Source organism: Canis aureus, chromosome 25, assembly GCF_053574225.1.
Source record: "Canis aureus isolate CA01 chromosome 25, VMU_Caureus_v.1.0, whole genome shotgun sequence".
NCBI lineage: Eukaryota > Metazoa > Chordata > Mammalia > Carnivora > Canidae > Canis > Canis aureus.
The window spans coordinates 39481482-39501599 of NC_135635.1; the positions used below are offsets into that span (position 1 = coordinate 39481482).

General features: G+C 45.9%; 1 protein-coding gene and 1 non-coding gene across 9 annotated transcripts in view; both read left to right on the forward strand.

The window, feature by feature from the left end:
* Positions 1-20118, forward strand: part of CHD4 (chromodomain helicase DNA binding protein 4) — a 29170-nt gene that overhangs the window by 2388 nt on the left and 6664 nt on the right. For 3 of the 8 annotated variants that reach the window (XR_013364373.1, XM_077871281.1, XM_077871283.1), the window contains exons 3-33: positions 2317-2438; positions 2665-2880; positions 3097-3215; positions 3341-3582; positions 3837-3964; positions 4214-4349; positions 4504-4682; positions 4870-5109; positions 6165-6368; positions 6488-6693; positions 7049-7180; positions 7263-7359; positions 8041-8232; positions 8719-8919; positions 9106-9243; positions 9516-9637; positions 9729-9902; positions 10242-10383; positions 10470-10601; positions 10714-10831; positions 12879-13003; positions 13342-13579; positions 13744-13919; positions 17651-17831; positions 17916-18002; positions 18093-18181; positions 18285-18418; positions 18739-18883; positions 18997-19162; positions 19450-19547; positions 19657-19786. Coding sequence is in view for 7 of the 8 variants with exons in the window: in XM_077871281.1 (XP_077727407.1) it covers positions 2317-2438; positions 2665-2880; positions 3097-3215; positions 3341-3582; positions 3837-3964; positions 4214-4349; positions 4504-4682; positions 4870-5109; positions 6165-6368; positions 6488-6693; positions 7049-7180; positions 7263-7359; positions 8041-8232; positions 8719-8919; positions 9106-9243; positions 9516-9637; positions 9729-9902; positions 10242-10383; positions 10470-10601; positions 10714-10831; positions 12879-13003; positions 13342-13579; positions 13744-13919; positions 17651-17831; positions 17916-18002; positions 18093-18181; positions 18285-18418; positions 18739-18883; positions 18997-19162; positions 19450-19547; positions 19657-19786 (4809 nt within the window). In the remaining variant the exon portion in view is untranslated. Of the gene's footprint in view, positions 1-2316; positions 2439-2664; positions 2881-3096; positions 3216-3340; positions 3583-3836; positions 3965-4213; positions 4350-4503; positions 4683-4869; positions 5110-6164; positions 6369-6487; positions 6694-7048; positions 7181-7262; positions 7360-8040; positions 8233-8718; positions 8920-9105; positions 9244-9515; positions 9638-9728; positions 9903-10241; positions 10384-10469; positions 10602-10713; positions 10832-12878; positions 13004-13341; positions 13580-13743; positions 13920-17650; positions 18003-18092; positions 18182-18284; positions 18419-18738; positions 18884-18996; positions 19163-19449; positions 19548-19656; positions 19787-20118 lie in introns of all 8 variants that reach the window. The other 5 variants (XM_077871285.1, XM_077871286.1, XM_077871284.1 and 2 more) reach the window with 4 other exon arrangements.
* LOC144297796 (small Cajal body-specific RNA 11) lies at positions 19224-19363 on the forward strand. Its single transcript, XR_013364658.1, has one exon.

Below are 20118 nucleotides of genomic sequence, written 5' to 3' on the forward strand. Positions count from 1 at the left end.
AGTCTTCAAGTCTTAGTTTGAAACTGAGGCCACTTAGTAAAGGGGTCAGTCTTGTTGCTGAGTCTTCAGCTTTTGGGATGAGAAACTTAGGCTCGAGTCTCATCACTGTGTAGACCAAGGTGGCAAATTTCTGTACTGTTGCCCAAGGTGGGGGTGGGGTAGCAGCATTGGTAACATGATCTGACTCTCTCTGTGAGGGGCGAGAGAAGTAGTAGTGCTGTCCAGCCAATGTTGGTTCCACATTTTGGCTTCCCATTGGCCCCTTGGGCTGGGGCTGCCCCTGTGTTGATTGGGAGCAGTGCAGGCTCCCAGGGTGAACTCTGCCCCAAGCTGTAGCATGACCCAGTTTTTCCACTTGCCACACCCCATTCCTGCCCCTTTCCCAAATCTTCTTTTATGTCTCAGCCACTTTGAATGTTGTCTCTGTGCATTATCTGCTTGAGAAGTCTGGGGGTCTTATGTGGATGGGTGTTCCCTTCACCTGCACGGGTTTGTCCTGGTGTCCAGCTTTCACGGAGGTGAGGAAGATGAGGAACTGAGAGATGTGACTTATTAGTGAGGGGGATGACATGGGGGATTGCTTTGAAGAAGCCTTAAGAAAATGGTTCTTTCTGGTGAGATCCAAGCTGGTGTTCCATTCCCAAGGGAATGGGAGGGGCTTTCATATGCCTGGCCTGATCCTGGGCTGAGTGGGGGGAGGCTGATGGTGCTTTGTCAAGCTTAATGTCTCATATTCCCTAGTATCTGCCTTGCTCAGGAAGGGCGGAGCTAGAAGCATTTTAGGGCTAGTTCTGGGAGTCAGGGGCGAATAGAAGGAAGCATATTGTCCCGCACTGTCCAGGTGCTGCTCTTCTTTTCTTCGTGTGAACATCACATATGCTGGATAGGTGGCTACTTCTAATCTGTGAGAGGTAGTTTAGGGTCTATGGCTTGGACTCTTGGGGAGGTAGGTGGTGAGAAGGGAACTGAGTTGTGGAGACTTCTGGCCTCCCATTCCTCAAGCTAAATTTTTTGGGTATCAAAAATTCAAGAAAGTTGTATGCTGTGACCACAGCTCCACTGAGTTTTTGTTAAATCTTAGTTCTGATGATTGGAAAAATAATTATGATTGAGGCAGTAACCCAGTCTTTCTTGTGGTATTACCCTTCATGTTTGTCTTGGGTTTCCTTGCCTAGGACATTAAAGTGGCTTGTTGAGAACTGTGTCATCCCAAAATAGGTGTTAGGAGAAGTGGTATGTGGACCTGGGGCCAGGTAGCAATTTGGGAAGTCTTGTGAGGGTAGTCTTTCCTCGGCTACCTCTCTCAACCCAACCCCCTCTCCCCTGCTACTTCCTGTCCTATGTTGGCAGCTGGGTGCCCTGGGCTGGCTTTTGCGGTCAGGAGCCATTTTCCCTCTCCTCAGTGGGTGAGGCACTCCCTCCTTCTCTCCACTCCCTTCTCCACTCCCGCCTCCCTGGGCGGGGGTGGCTTAGGAAGAAGGAGAGAGAGGAGGGAGGAGGGAGTTGGTGTGAATGTGTGTTAGTTACAAAGGAAGCTGCCTCCTGGCCTTCTCCTCCCCCTGTGCCCCTTCCCACCTAGCCCTGCCCAGGAGCTCTCAGTATTACCCTAGGCTTTGTGTGTGCTCCCAGCCAGGGAAGGAGGTGGAGCCAGATGGGAGGAGGATGGGGGTGTGTGTGGAGGAGATGGTGACAGCTGGGCTGATTTGGGCCCCTGGGGAGAAGAGGCTACTGACCCAGGAGAAGCTGGGGAGGAACAGTAGAGCTGGAGATGGGGAAAGGAAATCATGTTTGGGAGTGGGTGTGATATTGGGCGGACAACTGAACCTGGGGCTTGAGGATTCTGGTGGTTTTAAGCAGTGATGACCCAGAGTGGGTAGTCAAGGGTGTGGTTTCTGGGCCCCCTGCACTGATAGGCTCTTTCATTTTCATTCCTTGCTTTGTAGAATATTTGGTGGGCAGTTAGAGGAGGGCTAGATATATTTCTCTTATTTGGTTAATTCTAAGCAGCTTGCTGGAGCTGCACTGGTGAACATATAGAGGACTCCTGTTAAAGATGAGGGAAAGGAGGCAGGGGTCTGGACAGCTGCCCGAGGTGGGCCTGGTCTGGCCTGGCAGGCCTATTTCGGGTATATACAGCTCTCTCTTTGTCTGTTTTTGTCCTGAGTATCAGCTTCCTTCTGTGGAGAGTATAGCAGTTCTCTTCAGTGGAATCTGGGACAAGAGGTGGGGGAATAAAGTCTAAAGCCTCTGGATTAGGCTCTAACCTTTTGCTATTGATCTTTTCTCTACCTGTCTTTCTCTGCCAAATATATGTAGAAAATGAAGAGGACCCAGAAGAGGATTTGTCAGAAGCAGAGACTCCAAAGCTCAAGAAGAAGAAAAAGCCTAAGAAACCTCGGGACCCTAAAATCCCTAAGAGCAAACGCCAAAAAAAGGAGGTGAGTGGGTGACTGGATGTTTTGGGGAATAATAAGAAGAAGGGAGCAGCTCTGAGAATGGTCGACGGGTAGGAGGGGCATTTGTTTCTTCTTCTAGAATGGTGGGCCAGGTCCTCAGGTCCTCAGCCCTGGGGATGAGCCTCAGGGCTGTCCTGAGGTCAGCATGTGTGTAGCATGTGTGTGTCTGTCTCCCTCTCCCTCTCCCTCTCCCCCTTCCCTGCTCCAGCGTATGCTCTTATGCCGGCAGCTGGGGGACAGCTCTGGGGAGGGGCCGGAGTTTGTGGAGGAGGAGGAAGAGGTGGCTCTTCGCTCAGACAGTGAGGGCAGCGACTATACCCCTGGCAAGAAGAAGAAGAAGAAGCTTGGACCTAAGAAAGAAAAGAAGAGCAAATCCAAGCGGAAGGAAGAGGAAGAAGAGGATGACGACGACGATGATTCAAAGGTGCCTGGACCTCTGTCCTTTCCTCTGTGCTTGCTGTCCACCTCTGTCCTTTATCTCCCAGATAATGCCCTGCCCCTTAGTGCCCTTCTCTCCCCGTTTGAAATGATTTTCTCTTTGCTCTTCTTCCCTGGTCTTGCAAGCCTTCATCTCAGCTCAGATTCCCTTTAGCAAGTGTGGGTACTAGGTGTCAGGTCTTTGACCTTGCTCTCTCTGCAGGAGCCTAAATCATCTGCTCAGCTCCTAGAAGACTGGGGCATGGAAGACATTGACCATGTATTCTCAGAGGAGGATTATCGTACCCTCACCAACTACAAGGCCTTCAGCCAGTTTGTCCGGTAAACAAGAGGGTCTTGGGCCTGGGAGAGGAGAGTGCTTGTATGATCTCTTCTCACTTCTCTTTCTCTCTCTTTTATTCTTAAACTTCTTTTCACTTTGTTGTTCTTGTCCATTTGTCCCCCAGACCCCTCATTGCTGCCAAAAATCCCAAGATTGCTGTCTCCAAAATGATGATGGTTTTGGGTGCAAAGTGGCGTGAGTTCAGTACCAACAATCCCTTCAAAGGCAGTTCTGGGGCTTCAGTGGCGGCAGCAGCAGCAGCAGCGGTGGCTGTGGTGGAGAGCATGGTGACGGCCACTGAAGTTGCACCACCTCCTCCCCCGGTGGAGGTCCCTATCCGCAAGGCCAAGACCAAGGAGGGCAAAGGTGAAATGGGACCCAATGCAAGGCGGGACTGACATGGGCTTGGGATGTTGAAGTTAGAGGAAGCATGGGGGTGCTGCTCTGTTAGCCTAAAGATAGAGGAGTGTGAGGGAGAAATGAGTCCTGGATTTAGGAGGTTTGGGAAGCTGAACATGGGGAAACCAGCTTAGGTGGAGAATATTTTATCATCTTCCCCATCTTCTACCTTGTCATGCATTTGGATTATACGATCTTACTTGTGCTTTTCTGATTTTTAGGTCCCAATGCTCGGAGGAAGCCAAAGGGCAGCCCTCGTGTACCTGATGCCAAGAAGCCTAAACCTAAGAAAGTAGCTCCCCTGAAAATCAAGCTGGGAGGTTTTGGTTCTAAGCGTAAGAGATCCTCGGTGAGAGCCCAACCCATCCCTTTGGTGAGGGTGTCTTATCTAATAATGATGTTACTTTATGTCAGAGTCTAGCCTTTATAGTAGGCATGTAAGAATGGGGACAGTTGGCTCCACAACAAGGTGACTAGGCTTCTTACTTGACTGTCCTGGCTGGGGTTCTAGCACCCTTAGTAAGAGAGTGATCCCTTCTCTAGCATTCTCCTTTCCCTTGGCTTCAACCTCTAACTTTCTTTCTTTTCATTCTGCCAGAGTGAGGATGATGACTTAGATGTGGAATCTGACTTCGATGATGCCAGTATCAATAGCTATTCTGTTTCTGACGGTTCCACCAGCCGCAGTAGCCGCAGCCGCAAGAAACTCCGAACCACTAAAAAGAAAAAGAAAGGTGTGTTTATTTTTTGTGTCTGTGTGTGAATGGGATAGGGTGGGAATGATTGGGGAAGAATCTCCCTAAGGAGATCAGGGTTGAATTTATTTTAGAGGGGGCGGGGGGAGGTAGTTTTTTTCTAATAACTGGGCTTTCCCTCTTCCTTGCCCAGGCGAGGAGGAGGTGACTGCTGTGGATGGTTATGAGACAGACCACCAGGACTATTGCGAGGTGTGCCAGCAAGGCGGTGAGATCATCCTGTGTGATACCTGTCCCCGAGCTTACCACATGGTCTGCCTGGATCCGGATATGGAGAAGGCTCCTGAGGGCAAGTGGAGCTGTCCACACTGCGTGAGTACCTGGCCATTGTGTGGCCCTTTGGAACCCTTGAGAGGAAGGGTGGGATGATGGGGTTTTTTTGGGCCTGGGTGGTGTTCCTGGTGTGGACTTTGGGAAGCATTCAAAAGAATGATGGGTGTGGTTCTGATTTGGGTGGGTGGGGGGGGGGTGGTGATCTGACTCTGGTCCTTTACTGCAGGAGAAGGAAGGCATCCAGTGGGAGGCTAAAGAGGACAATTCAGAGGGTGAGGAGATCCTGGAAGAGGTTGGAGGAGACCCTGAAGAGGAGGATGACCACCATATGGAATTCTGTCGTGTCTGTAAGGATGGTGGGGAGTTGCTCTGCTGCGACACTTGTCCTTCATCTTACCACATCCACTGCCTGAACCCCCCACTGCCAGAGATCCCTAATGGTGAATGGCTCTGTCCCCGTTGTACGGTGAGTGACTGACCCCAGCAAAGGTGGGAGGTGTGGGTAGTGCAGTCTAGCAGAAGGGTATACCTCTTTCATGTGTCGGCTTGGGGGGGGGGGGTGCTGAGGTGCAGGAGAGGTCATTGGAGAACTCTTTGTTTTTTAGCCCTGAGACAAGTTATTTTCCTTTCTCATATAGTCTGGGAAAACGTAGGACTAACTTTGAATAGAGGAGTTGATGTTTTGCCAGCTCTCTTAAGGGTTGTGCTTCTAGCTTAGAGCATCCACCCTGTCTTGGCACCCGTCCTTGAGGTCTTGGTAGCTTATTTTATTTTACTTTATTTTTTAAAAGATTTTATTTATTTATTTGAGAGAGAGAGAGAATGAGCAAGGGGAAGAGCAGGGGAAGAGGGAGAAGCAGACTCCTGCTGAGCAGGGAGCCCTACATGGGGCTGGAACCCAGGACCCTGGGATCATGACCCAAGCCAAAGGCAGATGCTTAAGCAACTGAGCCACCCAGGTGCCCCGAGGTCTTAGTAGTTTAGAATGGTTAGTAGAGTCACTTAATTGCTTGTCAGTTGGTTATGAGAGGAATTTTGGGATCCAAGTCTTGGGGCTTTCTGTGCTTTCCTTGTTCTGGGTTGTTGTTGAAGTCTAGTTACTGTCCCTGTTAAACATATAGTAGCGATAGGGTCACTCAGGTACTGGATGAAGTCCAGAAGTAGAGCAGGAGTTCTATTATTATTTACTTAGAGTGGTCCTTCTTGAAATGAGATTTAAAATTTTTTTTTGAGATTTTAAAGTTTTTATCATTTATTTATTTCTATTTTTTTATTTTTTAATTTTTTTAAAATTTTTATTTATTTATTTTTTTATCATTTATTTATTTAAGAGAGAGAGTGAGAGCATGTACGTGCACGAGTGGGGGTGCAAGGGTGGAGGTGGGGAGAGCAACTCAAGCAGAGTCCTCGATCCCATGACCCCGAGACCATGACCCAAGCCAAAACCAAGAGTCAGGTTCCCAACTGTGTCATTTCCTCCTCTTGGTAATGATTTGGTGTTGAATCCTCTTTTTTTCTCAGTGTCCAGCTCTTAAGGGCAAAGTTCAGAAGATTCTAATCTGGAAATGGGGTCAGCCACCATCTCCCACACCAGTGCCTCGGCCTCCAGATGCTGATCCCAATACTCCCTCTCCCAAGCCCCTGGAGGGGCGGCCAGAGCGGCAATTCTTTGTGAAGTGGCAAGGCATGTCTTATTGGCACTGCTCCTGGGTATCTGAACTGCAGGTAAACCTGGGATAGGCTAGAGATCTGGGGGCTGCAGGGAAGAGGGTCGTGAGAAATAGCCTTGTGGATGGAAGGAACGGATGCCACTCCTTGGTGACTGCTATCCTCTCTGCCTCCAGTTGGAGCTGCACTGTCAAGTGATGTTCCGAAACTATCAGCGGAAGAATGATATGGATGAACCACCTTCTGGGGACTTTGGTGGTGATGAAGAGAAGAGCCGGAAGCGTAAGAACAAAGACCCTAAATTTGCAGAAATGGAGGAACGCTTCTATCGCTATGGCATAAAACCTGAGTGGATGATGATCCACCGAATTCTCAACCACAGGTACCAGTGGAGCTGGGCCAGACTGGTGGTGGTCTTGGGCATATTGGAGGTAGGCAGCATATCCATTGAGAGACTGCTGCCCAAGGGATTAAGAAAATGGATGTCACCGGTGATTTAAACTTGGAAGAGATGTGTACTTGATATATTATTAACTGACTGAATCCTGGTATTTGAGCCACAGGAGAAGACTATAGATTAGATGTAATTTTAAGTCCAAAGACTGTGTAGTAGACTCTGATTACATGTGGCATCTGGCATTCCTAGAAGTCTAGTTTGGAATACCCATTATTGGCACTTTTTGAGAGTGAGGCATGGCCTTCTGGCTCTGAAGATTTTTTTCTCCTTGACCTTGTAGTGTGGACAAGAAGGGCCACGTCCACTACTTGATCAAATGGCGGGACTTGCCCTACGATCAGGCATCCTGGGAGAGTGAGGATGTGGAGATACAGGACTACGACCTCTTCAAGCAGAGCTATTGGAACCACAGGTGGGCAGCTTTGCTGAGGTGTGGAGTTTGTTCTTATTGAGAAAAGGACTCTAGACAGCTGTGTGATGTTTGTCTTCTTTAGGGAGTTAATGAGGGGTGAGGAAGGACGACCAGGCAAGAAGCTCAAGAAGGTGAAGCTGAGGAAGTTGGAGAGGCCTCCTGAAACTCCTACAGTTGATGTGAGTTGGGGCAGAAGAAAGGGTAGAATTTGTTGGGTAGGAGGATAAATCTCATGTGCTCTAGTCCTCTGATGTTGCTCTTACTGATGCTCTGCCAATAGTAACTTCAGAGTAGAATGCTTCCCTACTTCTCCACAGCTCTAAACCAGGGATATGCTAGAATCATTTTCTTCTTGCATCATCAAAAATAAAAACATAGGAGATGGTGTTTCCTGTGATTGAGCAAGTATTATCTAGGGATGGGTCACACAACTACACTTTTATGAAACTGGTATTGGAACCTGGGTCTTCTGACTCATAATTCAATGGCTCAGTTCCTCTGGGTTTTATTTGTGTAATATAATGTAAGGGCTGTTAAGGTTAAAAAGACGACCCTAGGGGGAACATACGATTATTTACCAGGTGAACCTTGCTTAGCAGAATTACTGTATTGCTAGGGAGGCTACGATGTATCTTTCAGGGATCTGTAGGATCAAGATCTCCCATCTGTCTGACAGGTTAGTTGCCTTCCTGGAGGACCCTAAATCAAACACAAAGTTACAATAGCTGTTGGGGATCTTTCCCCCCCCACAATCTTTGTGGCTCTTAAGAATCTAGTGAGGATGTGTGAGGAGCAAGCATCTGTTATCTTACGGAAGGGAGTTCTTGCCGGCACTTGACTTCCTTCATTTCATCCTTCAGCCAACAGTGAAGTATGAGCGACAGCCAGAGTACCTGGATGCTACAGGGGGAACCCTGCACCCCTATCAAATGGAGGGCTTGAACTGGTTGCGCTTCTCCTGGGCTCAAGGCACCGATACCATCTTGGCTGATGAGATGGGCCTTGGGAAGACTGTCCAGACAGCAGTCTTCCTCTATTCTCTCTACAAGGAGGTAGGAAAGCTGGGGCTGTTAGTTTTTTTGTGTGGGTATTTTGTGTTGTGGTCGTTTCACATTTTGAGGAGAGAGGAAAAGGAAGGAAAAATTGGTCACAAAACTTGAAGAACACTGTTGAATGACAGTCAGGTAGACACATGTCCACAGAGATAGACTGGGGAGATGGCAACCTGGGTAGAGTCAGTGGTAGATGCATAGAGCCTCAGTCTTGGAGGAATAAATACCTGTTGAGATAAAGAGAGCTGTGAGTGGAATTAGCATGGAAAGACATACAGGAAAGGCTCAGATTTTAAACTCTCTGTAAAGGTGGCTGTGCTGTGGGAAGTAGGCAAGGCGTTTACGTACGTAGAGAAAGGCAAGGGTAGGAGCAGCACACATGCCGGTCCTTGGCTGGCTTTGTGGGCAGTGGTAGAGATGGGTGCTAGGCCAGTAGTATGCTGGGGCCCTCAGTCCTTACTCTGCCACTTTTCTTCTTTCTCCAAGGGTCATTCCAAAGGCCCTTTCCTAGTCAGTGCCCCTCTTTCTACCATCATCAACTGGGAGCGGGAGTTTGAAATGTGGGCTCCAGATATGTATGTGGTGACCTATGTGGGTGACAAAGACAGCCGTGCCATCATCCGAGAGAATGAGTTCTCCTTTGAAGACAACGCCATTCGTGGTGGCAAGAAAGCCTCTCGTATGAAGGTATCTCAGTGGGAGGGAGAGCACCCTAGAGGGAGTTGTTGCTGTGGGCTTACTGCTTCTTCTGACCTCAGTCCCTGAGGTGAGGCAGAAGGATAACAATTGGGAGGAGGAAAGATCCATAAGTCTCTTGGGTTAACCTGCATTGGAGGAGTTGAACATTAGTGACCAGGTCTACTCCTTGTGTAGAAAGAGGCATCTGTGAAGTTCCACGTGCTGCTGACATCTTATGAATTGATCACCATTGACATGGCTATCTTGGGTTCCATTGATTGGGCCTGCCTTATCGTGGATGAAGCGCATCGTCTCAAGAACAATCAGTCAAAGGTGAAGGAAGGGAGGGAGGTTATGGCCCCTGGTTTGAGTTTTCTGGTACCACCTACTCATTAAGAGGGGACCTAGGAGGAGAGGAAAGGGTCAAGTGGTCTCTCTGCCTTCCCTCCTCACTTGGGATTCCCCTTGGTGGCCAGGCCTTAAAAGGGAGATAGAGATGCGGGGTGGGGAGGGCTTAACTATTGGGCAGCAAAACAGCTCAGTTTGCAGAGATTTACCAGAGCCCTCTTTTCATTGAATTTTACCTTCTCCGTCTGCTTCTTCAGTTCTTCCGGGTCTTAAATGGTTACTCACTCCAACACAAGCTGTTGCTGACTGGGACTCCGTTACAAAACAATCTAGAAGAGTTGTTTCATTTGCTCAACTTTCTCACCCCTGAGAGATTCCAGTAAGTGTACATTTCTCCATAATCAGCTGATAATTCTGCTTCAAATCTTCCTGTTGCCCATTTCCTATATCACTTTCCTTTCTTTCTGAAGCAATTTAGAAGGCTTCTTGGAGGAGTTTGCTGACATTGCCAAGGAGGACCAGATTAAAAAACTGCATGATATGCTGGGCCCTCATATGTTGCGGCGTCTCAAAGCTGATGTGTTCAAGAATATGCCATCCAAGACAGAACTGATAGTGCGTGTGGAGCTGAGCCCCATGCAGAAGTGAGTCAGAAGGTTCAGAAGCATCGACTCCATTTTGTAAAAGTAGTTAGATACCTACTAGTCTGAAGAGTGCTTCCGATTCCTCCCTATACTTTGCTTCAGGGCATCTGGTGACCAGCACAAGCAAGATCTCCAGAAACTTGATGCCATAGTTCTTATTTAGTTGAATACCTTATTTAACATGGTGGTGCTGGTGCTTATTAGGGTTCCATCTGTTAGGTCCCAAAGTGAGGTATGTTGGGAGGGAGATCTCAGACTTTGGGATGGTATTATGAGTCATGTGAAGTTAGGAGTCCTATAAAAGCTCTTGAGTCTGATCTTTCTGTCTTATCCACGTAGGAAATACTACAAGTACATTCTCACTCGAAACTTTGAAGCACTCAATGCTCGAGGTGGTGGCAACCAGGTTTCTCTGCTAAATGTGGTGATGGATCTGAAGAAGTGCTGCAACCACCCGTACCTCTTTCCCGTGGCTGCAATGGTATGCTGTGCCTCCTCTTGCTCCTCACTGGGCTGGAGTTGCTCCATTTGGTTCAATGTTTTTCTCTTTTGTGCTGCTTTCCTCAGGAAGCCCCTAAAATGCCTAATGGCATGTATGATGGCAGTGCCCTAATTCGAGCATCTGGGAAATTATTGCTGCTACAGAAGATGCTCAAGAACCTTAAGGAGGGTGGGCACCGTGTACTCATCTTCTCTCAGGTATTTTGTGGGCTGGGCTGGGAGCTTGAGAAAACGGTAGACAGCCCTTAGTGAGATGAGGCAGGCAATTGTCATCTGACTTCCCCTTAATTAAACTGTGCTTCTTTTCTAGATGACCAAGATGCTAGACCTATTAGAAGATTTCTTGGAACATGAAGGTTATAAGTATGAACGTATTGACGGTGGGATTACTGGGAATATGCGGCAAGAGGCCATTGACCGCTTCAATGGTAAGTGAGAAGGAGTGGCTTCAGTCTGTATGTTCTCATTCACTCACGACTTTGCATGGATCATTTGTTCTTGTATGCCTGCTTTTCTGTGTGGTTCTTTAGGATTTTTGTCAATTGATGTGAAAGAGTAAAGCTTTTGAATGCCTTGATTGAATGTATTGGGCTTTTCCTAGCAGATAATTTTTTCCTTTGGAGTCTTCATCTTTTTTTTTTTTTTTTCATTTATTTATTCATGAGAGACACACAGAGAAAGAGGCAGAGACACAGACAGAGGGAGAAGCAGGTTCCATGCAGGGAGCCCGACATGGGACTCGATCCAGGGTCTCCAGGATCACCCCCTGGGCCAAAGGCAGGCACTAAACCGTTGAGCCACCAGGGCTGCCTCGTCTTCATCCTTTTTGATATACGAGGAGCTTTCATTTAACCCTCTTTGTTGTATCTTGAGGCCCAGAGAGGGACCAGGACTTACTCAACTGAGCCATTCATAGCAGACTTGTCTCTCAGTAGCTGCCGCTCTTCCTCCTCCTCCTCTTTATTTTTAATTTAATTAATTTTTTTAGAAAGTTTTTTTTTTAATATTTTATTTATTCATGAGAGACACACACACACACACAGGCAGAGACATAGGCAGAGGGAGAAGCAGACTCCATGCAGGCAGGGAGCCTGATGTGGGACTCGATTTCAGGACCCCAGGATCACTCCCTGGACCGAAGGCAGGCGCTAAACTGCTGAGCCACCCAGGGATCCCCTAGAAAGTTTATTAACTTTTTTTATTAATATCTGTACTCACCATGGGGCTTGAACTCGTGACCCCAAGATTGAGTATTACATGCTCTTCCAACTGAGTCAGCCAAGTACCCCCTCACTTTTTATTTTAAAATAATTTTGGACTTCTTTTTGTTTTTTTTTTTGTTTTTTTTTACGATTTTATTTATTTATTTGGCAGAGAATGAGAGAGCACAATCAGGTGGAGGGTTAGAGGGAGAAGGAGAAGCAGGCTCCTGGGATACCAGGGAGCCCAACACAGGGCTTGATCCCAGGACCCTGGGATCATGACCTGAGCTGAAGGCAGACGCTTAACCTACTGAGCCACTCAGGTGCCCCTAATTTTGGACTTTAAAGTAGCAAAAAATAATACAGAGTTCACATATATTCTTCACTCAACTTCTCTTAATAATAACTGCTTATATAACCACAGTACAACTGTCAAAAGCAGGATGTGATGACTGAAGTCATACTAGTAACTAAAACTGTAGACCTTAATTGAATGTCACCAGTTTTCCTCCTAATGTCCTTTTTCTATTTCAGGATCCAATACCAGATCTCCCATTGGATTTGGTTATTGTGTCTCTTCTTCTCTGTGACAGTTCTTCATTCTTTCCTTTGCTATCATGCTGTTGATACTTTTGAGGATCACTAGTTAGTTGTTCTGGACTGTCTCTAAGTTTGGGTTTGTCTGATGCTTTCTCTTGAGTAGGTTGAGCTTATTAGACAGTTTGGGCAAGAATGCCATAAAAGCAATGCTATGTTCTTTTCATTGCATCATACCAAAGGGAGGACATGATATTGATAATGTTCCATTACTGGTGATGTTAACCTTGATCACTCAGTTCAGGTGGTATCTACTTAGTATCTCTACTGTACTCTTTTTCATATTATAATTGATATCTTTTTTTTTTTTAATTGACGTATCGTTGACACAGTAAAGTATCAGGTGTGCCGGGTGGTAATTAGACAACTGTGAGTTATGCTCACTACAAGTGTAGCTGCCATCTGTCTTCATACAACACTATTATAGTATCCCTGTATTTCCTGTGCTGTGCCTTTCACCTCCATGACTGGATGAGGGAGGTATTTGAGACTGTGGTCTTACACTGTTTCTCCTTAAACTTGCACATTGATCTCAGCATCCATCCGTGGACCTTGCTTATAGTGATTTACTACTGTGGTGTTTGCCTGATGATGTTTTATATTTCTGACATTTCTTCTACATTTATTAATTGGAATTCAGGAGACACTAATAATGGTGTTTTGGTTCCTTTTGTAGCACCGGGTGCTCAACAGTTCTGCTTTTTGCTTTCCACGCGGGCTGGGGGCCTTGGAATCAATCTGGCCACTGCTGACACAGTTATTATCTATGACTCTGACTGGAACCCCCATAATGACATCCAGGTGAGCAGAGGTAGCAGCCTTCATATACAGTAACTTACTAGTATAATGCAAGTATTCTCTGTGAAGGCTTTACCATCTGGAATTAGTTGTTTCAGGGGGGAAACAGTAGATTCTTTCTATGTCTTTTATATCACATGAGCCAGAGAGTTTGGATTAGCTATGGTCTTATTTGGGGTAACATGATAAAGGGTGGGGCCCAGGGGGGTAGTTCATTTGAAAGCAAGTTGCAGCTCTTGCCTTGTGCTGGATTTAGCTTATTATGTGGACATCAAGGCAACAGCAGAAGCAGGAAAATATGGTTACTTCAATTTCTGGCTTTGTTGTGTACCCAACTTCAGGCTTTTAGCAGAGCTCACCGTATTGGGCAAAATAAGAAGGTGATGATTTATCGATTTGTGACCCGTGCGTCAGTGGAGGAGCGCATCACGCAGGTGGCAAAGAAGAAGATGATGCTGACGCATCTAGTGGTTCGGCCTGGGCTGGGCTCCAAGACTGGATCCATGTCCAAACAAGAGCTTGATGACATCCTCAAGTTTGGCACTGAGGAACTATTTAAGGATGAAGCCACAGATGGAGGTGAGCTGGTCAGGAACTTGTTTTGGTGCGGGGCTCGGCCTCTCTAAAGGGTATATTTGATACTTAGGGTCCTGAGACTTGGACCTAGGGTCTTCTAAGATGTGCTTTTACCACTGCAGCTGCTGAAGCTGACTTTGAGGGTGTGGACCCCTGATTCTTTACAGGAGGAGACAACAAAGAGGGGGAAGATAGCAGTGTTATCCACTATGATGATAAGGCCATTGAGCGACTTCTGGACCGTAACCAAGATGAGACAGAAGACACAGAACTGCAGGGCATGAATGAATACTTGAGCTCATTCAAAGTGGCCCAGTATGTGGTGCGGGAAGAAGAGATGGGGGTGAGTATGAGTCCAAGACAATGCTGTGCTTGGTGATTGGTCTGGAAATTGTTACTGAGACCAGGATGGTATTTGATCCAAGAGGAAAACATCTGTACGTAAGTCAGTACATTGATGAACTGATAAACCTCTTTCTTTGAAAATAAATACTATCACATATGGGCAATCGCATTTTCATTTTTGCCATGGCTGTCAGAAAACTCACAGCTAAATTTCCTACTCAAAACTTATCTGTATTAGTTCTTCCTCTTCAGAATCTCATTTTCACTAACTCATTTTATTAACCCTACGAATTAACTTTTGATTGTTATCAAGTCTCTGGAGAAAAGGCAAGAGATGAGATACTTATCTAACCAACTCATTTCCCTGTATTTTTTAAAAACATTAGAATTGTTTTCCCTTCTTCTCTTCCTTTCCTTTACTTGGTCTCTTATACAAAACAACAACAAGAAAACCTAAAACTGATAAATGCGTGGTTTCTTTAATAATTCCCCCCCCCCAAAAAAATAGAGTATAAAATGGAAAAAAAAATCACTTTCTCTTCTGGTCCCCTTTATTTATTTTATTTTATTATTTTTTTTTCTGGTCCCCTTTAGACCACTTAACTCAGGGTTCTTTGAATTGGCGTAGATTTCTGGCAGTATTTGCTATCTTTTCTTTTCTCATCTTTCCCATTCAGAACCATCTCCCTTGCTGTGCTTTTCTGATATATACCTGTTACCTTTGTTCCCTTCTGGAGGTGATGCCGCCAGCCTCTGTTGTGGGTAGTGGCGGCTAAAAAGTCTGACCTGGCTCTACGGACCAGCAGTGTTTAATCATGACAGCCCTTCTGTGAGGTGCTCCCTGTTTCGGTCATGGCAGGGGCTGTGTGATTGACTAGGGCAGCACATGCTGGGTGTTTGGGAAGGGAGGGTGGTTCGCCCACTGTTGACCTCTGCTCTCAACTACTCAGGTACACAAATGGCCCTCTCTCATAAGTGGCTGCTTTGGCTGTTTACAATATTTTTAAAACATATTTTTTGAATAAATAGTAATTCACATTCAAAAGATACAAGGAATCACTTTCTCATCTAGTTCCCTCCCTGGGGATAACTGATTTTTTTCAGTTTCTTGTATGTTTTTCTTTTCTATTCTTTTTTTTTTTTTTTTTTTTTTTTAAGATTTTATTTATTTATTTATTTGAGAGAGTGAGCAAGAGAAAGAACACAAGCAGGGGGAGCAGCAGAGGCAAAAGGAGAAGGCTCCCACTGAGCAGGGAGCCCAGTGCAGGGCTCAATCCCAGGCCCTTAGGATCAAGACCTGAGGGCAGATGCCTAATGGACTGAGCCACTCGAGTGCCCCAGTTTCTTGTATATTTTTCTAAAGGTATTTTATGTGCATACAAATTATGTGCATATTTGTCCATCTATATGCACACATGCATGTGCTTACAAACACCTTTTTCCTTTTTTTTTTTTTTTTTTTTTTTTAGAGTGAGAAAGCACATAAGTACAGTGGGGCAGGGGAGAAGTAGAGAGAGAATTCTAAGCAGGCTCCATGCCCAGCGCAGAGCCTAACATGGGGCTGAATCTCAAAAATCCTGAGATCTTGACCTGGGCCGAAATTAAGAATTGGATGCTTAACCTACTAAGCCACTCAGGCACTCTTCCCTTTTTTTAAAAAAACACAAAGTAGAGTTTGTTATACATAATGTATTTTGGTTTTGTCCACTTAATAAATCTTAGAGATTTAGGGGTGCCTGGGTGGTTGAGCATCCGACTCTTGATGTCACTATTTATTTATTTATTTATTTATTTACTTATTTATTTAGAGTTTAATTATTTATTCATGAGAGACAGAGAGAGAGAGAGAGGCAGAGACACAGGCAGAGGGAGAAGCAGGCTCCATGGAGCGAGCCTGATTTGGGACTTGATCCCGGGACTCCAGGATCACGCCCTGGGCAGAAGGCAGGCCTTCTGGGATCCCCACTGATGTTACCTTTAGTCATGATCTCTGGGTCTTGAGATCAAGCCCAGTGTGGGGCTCTGTGCTCAGTGGGGAACCTATTGGGTTTCTCTTGCTCGCTGTCTTCCTCTACCTCTTCCGCTTGCACTCTCAGTAAATAAAATATTTTAAAAATGAATAAATGAATCTTTGAGATTTAGTCCAAATTATTACATAAAGACCTTCCTTCCTCTTTAAAAAAAACCAAAGTTTTATTTTTTTAAGTAGTCTGTACCCACCATGGGGCTCAAACTTCCAACCCCGAGATCAAGAATTGCATGTTCAGGGGATCCCTGAGTGGCTCAGCGGTTTAGCGCCTGCCTTTGGCCCAGGGCACGATCCTGGAGACCCGGGATCGAGTCCCGCATCGGGCTCCCAGCATGGAGCCTGCTTCTCCCTCTGCCTGTGTCTCTGCCTCTCTCTCTCTCTATGTCTATCATGAATGAATAAATAAATCTTTAAAGAAAAAAAAAAAAAAAGAATTGGACGTTCAGAGCGCTTGGGTGGCTCAGTGGTTGAGTGTCTGCCTTTGTTTGGCCTAGGTCATGATCCTGGGGTCCTGGAATGAGTCCTGTATCAGTCTCACTGCATGAAGCCTGCTTCTCCCTCTGCTTCTGTCTCTCTGCTTCTCTGTCTTCTAATGGATAAATAAATAAAAATCTAAAAGAAAAAAAGTTGCATATTCTATTGACTGAGCCAGCCAGCTTTCTCCCCTAACCCCCCCTTCCACCCCTTTTTTTGGGCTGTATAATATATATCCTTATTTGGAAGTACCATGATTTATTTTTAAAAATTGAGGTACATAATTAATGTGAGTTTCAGGTGTGCAACAAATTGATTTTATATTTATATATTTTGTAAAATGATCACCATGATAAGTCTAATTAACATCTGTTAACATGCATGGTTATATGTTTTGTTTTTTTTTCTTGTGATGAGAACTTTTAACATCTACTGTCAGCAGCTTTCCAGTATGTAATACAGTGTTACTAACTGTAGTTACTGTGCTGTGTGTTGCATTCCCAGGACTTGTTTGTACCTGGAAGTTTATACCTCTTGACCCTCTTTACCCATTTTGCCCACTTCTTATCACCAGGAGTTTATTTGGTTAGTTCCATAATGATGGACATTTAGGTGGTTTCTGCTAGTATGCTGTTTGTAGTGGTTTTGTACTAATGTAAGAGATTTGGAATCAGTTGCTGGTCCTGAAGTGTCTGAAGAAAATAAGACTTTCAGAGGAACATAAACATTATTGGGACCTAAGAGGATATGTTTGTATAATTTGCTGGATTGTTTTTTGCACACAGTTGGCAAACTTTAATGAAGTTACGAAGAACAAAAGAGCTTATGACTCTTCTACTTTATGTCTTATGAAATCTTTTACAGTATTTCAGAAGACCTTCCATTCTGCCTTGCTAACCTTTCTTCTCTACATTTTGCTGCCTTCCAACCATATAGGTATCTGCAAAGGGGGTTAGAAGAAAGCATACTCTCTTCATCCTTCTCTTGTGATAACAGCATCATCTCACGTTTTTCTTTAGTTATGTTGACTGCTAATCTCTACGTAATGAGGAGCGATGTCCTGTCGATTAAATTTCCTTTTAAGTTCTTAGGTCCAAAGAGGCACACTAAAGTATTTCAGAGCCCAGTCCTGAAAAGGAGCTAGCAGAATGGGAACTGTGAGGACCAGGGGTAGCTGGTGGTGCTGACTTCAGCACCCCTGAGTCCTGGCCCTCCCTCTGTCCCAGGAGGAAGAGGAGGTAGAACGAGAAATCATAAAACAGGAAGAAAGTGTGGATCCTGACTACTGGGAGAAATTGCTGCGGCACCATTATGAGCAGCAGCAAGAAGATCTAGCCCGAAATTTGGGCAAAGGAAAAAGAATCCGTAAACAGGTCAACTACAATGATGGCTCCCAGGAGGACCGAGGTGTGTGTGGCCGGCCCCGCCCCCCACCCATGGGCCGTTCCACTAGAGCAGTGGGCCCCGCTCATCTGCCCTCTCTCCCTCCAGATTGGCAGGACGACCAGTCCGACAACCAGTCCGATTATTCAGTGGCCTCAGAGGAAGGTGATGAAGACTTTGATGAACGTTCAGAAGGTGAGAGCTATGCCTTTCTGCTGACTTTTTAAATATTGCTTTGTTTCACACCCCTACCAGCATCACTCACACATCCTTTTCTTCTTGCAGCTCCCCGCAGGCCCAGCCGTAAGGGCCTGCGGAATGATAAAGATAAGCCATTGCCTCCTCTGTTGGCTCGTGTTGGTGGAAATATCGAAGTAAGGGCCATTTGGTTCTAAGGTGGGGTGGGTGAGTGCTAGATACTTGGTCATCGATGGAGTAAGGCCTACTCCCTCTCACTTAGGCTCCTCCTTCCTCTAGGTACTTGGCTTTAATGCTCGCCAGCGAAAAGCCTTTCTTAATGCAATTATGCGGTATGGGATGCCACCTCAGGATGCTTTTACCACCCAGTGGCTTGTGAGAGATCTGCGAGGCAAATCAGAGAAAGAGTTCAAGTAAGTGGAGAGCTGGAATGACTGATGGTAGAGCAAAAACTTCTGATCTCTGGTGGTTCCATGGTACTAGTCAAGGCTGCACAGGGAAACAGGCAGGTTCCTCTGTTGAAGTTGGTGGGTGTAACCACTAATAATAGGGTTCCTTGTGTTCCTAGTTTCCCTAGAGGAGAACCTGGGGCATGGTGTGGGTTCTGGAGAACTGGCCTTCAGTGTGATGGCAGCTTTATCTTAAGATGGAGCCAGAGTTGTTTGGTGGAAAGATCTCCTCTAGGAGTTGGCCTGATTGCTGTTGAACTCATTTTCTCACTTCTTTGCTACAGGGCTTACGTATCTCTTTTCATGCGACATTTATGTGAGCCAGGAGCAGATGGGGCTGAGACCTTTGCTGATGGTGTCCCCCGAGAAGGCTTGTCTCGCCAGCATGTCCTTACCAGGATTGGTGTCATGTCCTTGATTCGAAAGAAGGTGAGCCCTAAGCCTCTCTGCATTGTTCAGAGTTTCTACGGGAAACTAGAGGACAAACGGGAGAGGAGCCTAGAGCTGGAATTGGTCTTCACCTTCCTGTCCCATTGCTACAGGTTCAGGAGTTTGAACATGTCAATGGGCGTTGGAGCATGCCTGAGCTTGCTGAAGTAGAAGAAAATAAGAAAATGTCCCAGCCAGGGTCACCTTCTCCAAAGACTCCTACACCCTCCACTCCGGGGGACACACAACCCAATACCCCTGCACCTGCTCCACCTGCTGGTAAGTCTGTCTGTACTGTCTATCCTTTTCTGCTGTTCTTCTTTTTTTTTTTTTTTTTTTTTGGTCCTTGCCAGTGTTTCTTCTGCTCCCTTGTGTTGAGCTCTGACAGAGGAGTCTGGCAGGACACACAGCAATCTCCCTCTCAGTTTAGGAGAGCCGTCCTAAGAATAGGGCTGGCTCTTAAAGGCACGAGAGGACAATTTTAAGATAAGACCAACTGAGAAGGCATGACCTTCTCTCTGATCTAGAACTTTCTTCCTAATTAATTGCCTTCTATTGGTCTGCAGAGGATGGGATAAAAATAGAGGAGAATAGCCTCAAAGAAGAAGAGAGTGTAGAAGGAGAAAAGGAGGTTAAATCTACAGCTCCGGAGGCCACTGTTGAGGTAAGAGATGGGGGTGACCGGATGCCATACGGAAGATAAATGAAGAAGCCCATTCATCTTTTCAGTTGCTGGCCTGTCTGCCTCAACTTATGTACTTTTTCCTTTGAAGTGTACACAACCCCCTGCCCCTGCCTCAGAGGATGAAAAAGTCCTTGTTGAACCTCCTGAGGTTGAGGAGAAAGTAGAAAAGGCGGAGGTGAAGGAGAGAACAGAGGAACCAATGGAGACAGAGCCCAAAGGTATCCACATTTCCAAGTATTACATCCAGATCCCTGTGAAACTTAGGTACTTCTAGCTGGGCTAAGGAAAGGTCAGGAGGAAGTGACACCCTGGAGAATCCCCTACCCTTGATTTTATATTGAGGGTTTTTAATCCCTTAAGACATTTTTTATGATGTTAGTCATTGAGATTTGGGGTTAAGACTGTCCCCCAGTCTTAACTGGTGTGGGACAGAGGAGAATCCTCTTTATTTTTATTTTCTTATAAAGATTTTATTTTTAAGTAACCTGTACCCACCATGGGGCTCGAACTCACAACCCCGAGATCAAGAGTTGCATGCTCTAACGACAGC